Source organism: Oryzias latipes, chromosome 18, assembly GCF_053564925.1.
Source record: "Oryzias latipes strain Hd-rR chromosome 18, Olatipes_Hd-rR_3.1".
Taxonomy (NCBI): Eukaryota; Metazoa; Chordata; class Actinopteri; order Beloniformes; family Adrianichthyidae; genus Oryzias; species Oryzias latipes.
Window position 1 is genome coordinate 7,656,849 of NC_136254.1, and position 3,695 is coordinate 7,660,543.

Below are 3,695 nucleotides of genomic sequence, written 5' to 3' on the forward strand. Positions count from 1 at the left end.
TCATATTTGTGAACTTCACTCTGCCCAGCAACAGTGTGTCCATCACGTGAGGGATTCAAGTATTTAAGTCTAGGACTGGGGAAACTCTGCACTTTAAAGCTGAGCAGACAAGAAGCCGGAGGTAAGTCACTTCAAAGAAAAATGAGGAATATGATTAAAAATTCCTAATTTCATATAATTCACACTAAATGTCTCTTAATATTATTTCTAAAAGTTAAGAACAATGTAAGGTAACTTTTTTTTTTTTGTCTTCTCATTTTTTTCCTCTCATCTCAGAATGGCACTGAGACACGTCCTAAACAGAAGACTGAGTGGCCCATTCCAGAGACAGACACTGGAACAGGAGGCAGACAGACTCCTGGATCCACCATCCACTTTAACACACCTGATGAGCATGGACCAGGTGGAAGGTCAACCTCTCCTCACTTTCTAAGCAAAAGTTTTGGAGGTAAAGATGTACAAGTCATGTAAAATGCATACAATCTACCTTAACAGAACATGGAATTTTTACACATTAAATGTTTGCTATCAGGAGGGTGAAGAGTGGGAGGTACGATGTTCCAATGAGACGGATTCATTTACAGTAAGTATGTACTACTGAGCGCTAAAATACAGTATGTGTGTGTGCGTGTGTGCATAACAATAACTTCTGTCACTGAACAGGACAAGGCAGAGGTTAGCATCTGTCTGTGGTGGGTGTCTTCTGGAACCGGCATTTTTCAATTGGAGGCGGGTGGTCATGTGAGACTCACCCACATGAAGCGTGGATCTTTGGTGCGTGTATGTGTGTGTGTGTGGGGGGGGGGGTCACTTCCAGTCCACAAATTACACCACAATAGAGGTATGGACTAAAACAATACAAATGACCATGAAAAACACTGTAAAATGACACATACTTAAGAGTAAAGTTAATATAAATTGTTTTTGTAGGTGGTTACCCAAGCTGCTGAGGAGGTGCAGCTGAACATGATAGCTGTCAGGGAGGGGGGGGGGGGGTACCTGGAGCTGCTCCTGGAGGACAAGGAGACCCTGGATGTGGAAGCAGTACTCTGGGAGTCTCTGGAGCATCACTTGAAGACGGCCCTCTGAGGATTCAGGCTGAGAACAAGAGGGTGTCTAGGATGACTGTCCTGAATTAAATGCAACAAAATAAATGAAATATGCAGTTGCATTAAGTTATGTTGTTAGTAATGTTCCAAGTTTTTTTTAAATTAAACTACTGTTTTTTATCCAACGTTAAAGTCTGTTTCAAATTTAATTTTTGATCATTTAAGGATTTAATGTTTTATTTTGTATTCATACATTGAGAAGCAGCCATGAATTTTTAGTCCAAGATTAAAGTAATTTACATGTTTTTTGCTTAAATTTAATGAATAAAGCTAAACACTTAAACAGCACATTTTCCAATTCAGAGGCTTCAGACATTTCAACCAAAGTTTCCTTTTCATTGATTCTAGTTTGAGCATTCTTTCAAGAAGAGACGCCACTAAAATGTGAAAATACTCAGAAGACTTTGACTACAACATTTTAGTTGCTTCACAATCTCACTCAAAATGTGTGTCAAAGTGACACCCAGTGGTTATTTCAAGTCCAGACTTTTCAATACAGATGATCGCTTTGTCAGAGACCGTCTCTATGACTTCATTCTATATTATTGTATATGCCATGTCATCAAATCAGAGTCAGTTAGGACTTTCAACTACTCTGCCTGTAGGGATTTAACCACAGAGCACTATCACCAGGCAGGTGATTTTCACCTGAGCAAAACTAATTACATGAATTTCTACAAGGAGTCTGTGCCTTCACCAGGGAAGTCTCACATCCCAGGAATGGCTGGACTAAAGACCAAGTTTCTAGTATTAGAATATATTTTAGGAATTTTTTTTATTCTAAAATTCCTTTTTTATTAATTTATTTTATCTTCAAGTGGTTTGAGCATGTTTTTAGGAACTTCTCATGTTTTTTCTTGTTCATTTTGTCACACATACCATATAAAATACAAAAACACAAATTTAAAATGCGTCATGTTTTGTTGGGTACATTATATTAAGTAAAACTTACCTAGAAAATTAAGAGATTTAAATTTTTTTTAAAGTGTTCTTAGATTTTTTTTTTTTTTTTTTTTTTTTTTTTTTTTTTTTTTTTTTTTTTCCAATACAAAAAAATCTCATTGGTCCTTTTTATTTCTGGATTCATACAAAGACAGACCGGTTTGGATATCTGAACAAAAAGGAAAAAGGTTTAATCTCTCTTGTTGTCGGTGAGTTGTCGAAACGTCGAGTATTTTGAAAGAAGAAGAAACAAAACAACCTTCCTTTTGTTGTCATCTTAGGGGGGAAACTGAAGAGGCAAATATTCATCATTTCTCGGTTTTAGCCGATGAAGTTCATCACAACGAGGTGCAGGACGGTGTGAGCGAACAGGAAGTCAGCGAAGGCTCGTTCTGGGGAGATGGACAGGAAGTCGCCTTTGTTCTGAGGGTTGATCTGGATTCGAAGACATACTCCTAAAATGAAAGAGCCCACGCACGAGATGAAGCCCGACAGAAAGCTGTTGAATGGGAAGGTGCCGACGAGCAGACAGTACAGGAACTGCAGCGCTCCGGTTAACAGGATATACAGAAGGTACGCGTCCACCACCTTCAGCTTGTTGGGCGTCGTGGTCGTGTACTCCTCCAGAAACCGAGAAATGACCGATAAGACGGAGTTGGACATGATTTTTAGGTTGAATTTCACAATACAGAGCGCGCGGAAAGACCTGCAAAGCTGAATAAGTGACGTGTCCCGGGAGACCGGAAATGGCTTTGGAGTTACATTCTTAGATTTAATGTCCACCAGGTGTTATTTACGGTGGCCGAGAGGTGCAAGACACGCTTACATTTAAGATACAGCAAAGGCAAATCCCAGTAAAAATGAACAAATCACGAAACACAACAGCAAATCATGAAACACAACAGCAAATCATGAAACACAACAGCAAATCATGAAACACAACTGCAAATCAATTGTGTATGATTTATTAAATGTTATTAATAACTGTTTTCTTTATGTGGACATTTTAAATACATGAAACAGTCCTGAAGCATTCTTGCTAGAGTGGTCTTGACGAAGAGGGAATACCCTTATTACCGGAAAAGCAAAAACTTTACCTTGTTAAAGGTTGTCGTCATTTTTATTGTAGTAATACAATTGAAGAAATGCTTTTGGACTGTCTCATGTATTGAAAATGTCCACTAAAAAAAGACAGTAATAAGGAAATGTAAAAAATAATACACAATTAGTTTTATATTACGTCACTTCCGGGATTCAGGACGTTCCGTTTCAGTTAGACGCAGTTTCTCCGCTTTCCTTTTTGTGTTTCTGGATTTGTTCATTTGTATCGAGATTGTTTTTGTAATTCAGTATTTGTTAGTTTTCACACAAAATTGCTTTTGTGTTTCAGGACTCTGTCATTTGTTCCGTGGTTTGCTGTTGTGTTTCAGTATTTGCTGTCGTGTTTCGTGATTTGCTGTCGTGTTTCGTGATTTGCTGTCGTGTTTCGTGATTTGCTGTCGTGTTTCGTGATTTGTTCATTTGTACTGGGATTTGCTGTTGCTGTATCTTAAATGTAAGCGCGTCTTGCACCTCTCGTCCACCGTAGTTAGTATTTAGTAACAGTATCACAACAGTTTGAATATTCTGGCAGAGAATTCAACA

The 3,695-nt window shown here is 38.3% G+C and overlaps 1 protein-coding gene across 1 annotated transcript; it reads right to left on the reverse strand.

Annotated features, from left to right (window-relative positions):
- Positions 1-2,165: 2,165 nt before the first annotated feature.
- On the reverse strand, positions 2,166-2,850 carry LOC101158164 (dolichyl-diphosphooligosaccharide--protein glycosyltransferase subunit DAD1). The gene has a single exon (XM_004085045.5). It carries the CDS (start codon positions 2,712-2,714, stop codon positions 2,373-2,375), a length of 342 nt encoding a protein of 113 aa, XP_004085093.1. The 5' UTR covers positions 2,715-2,850; the 3' UTR covers positions 2,166-2,372.
- Between the last annotated feature and the right edge of the window lie 845 nt (positions 2,851-3,695).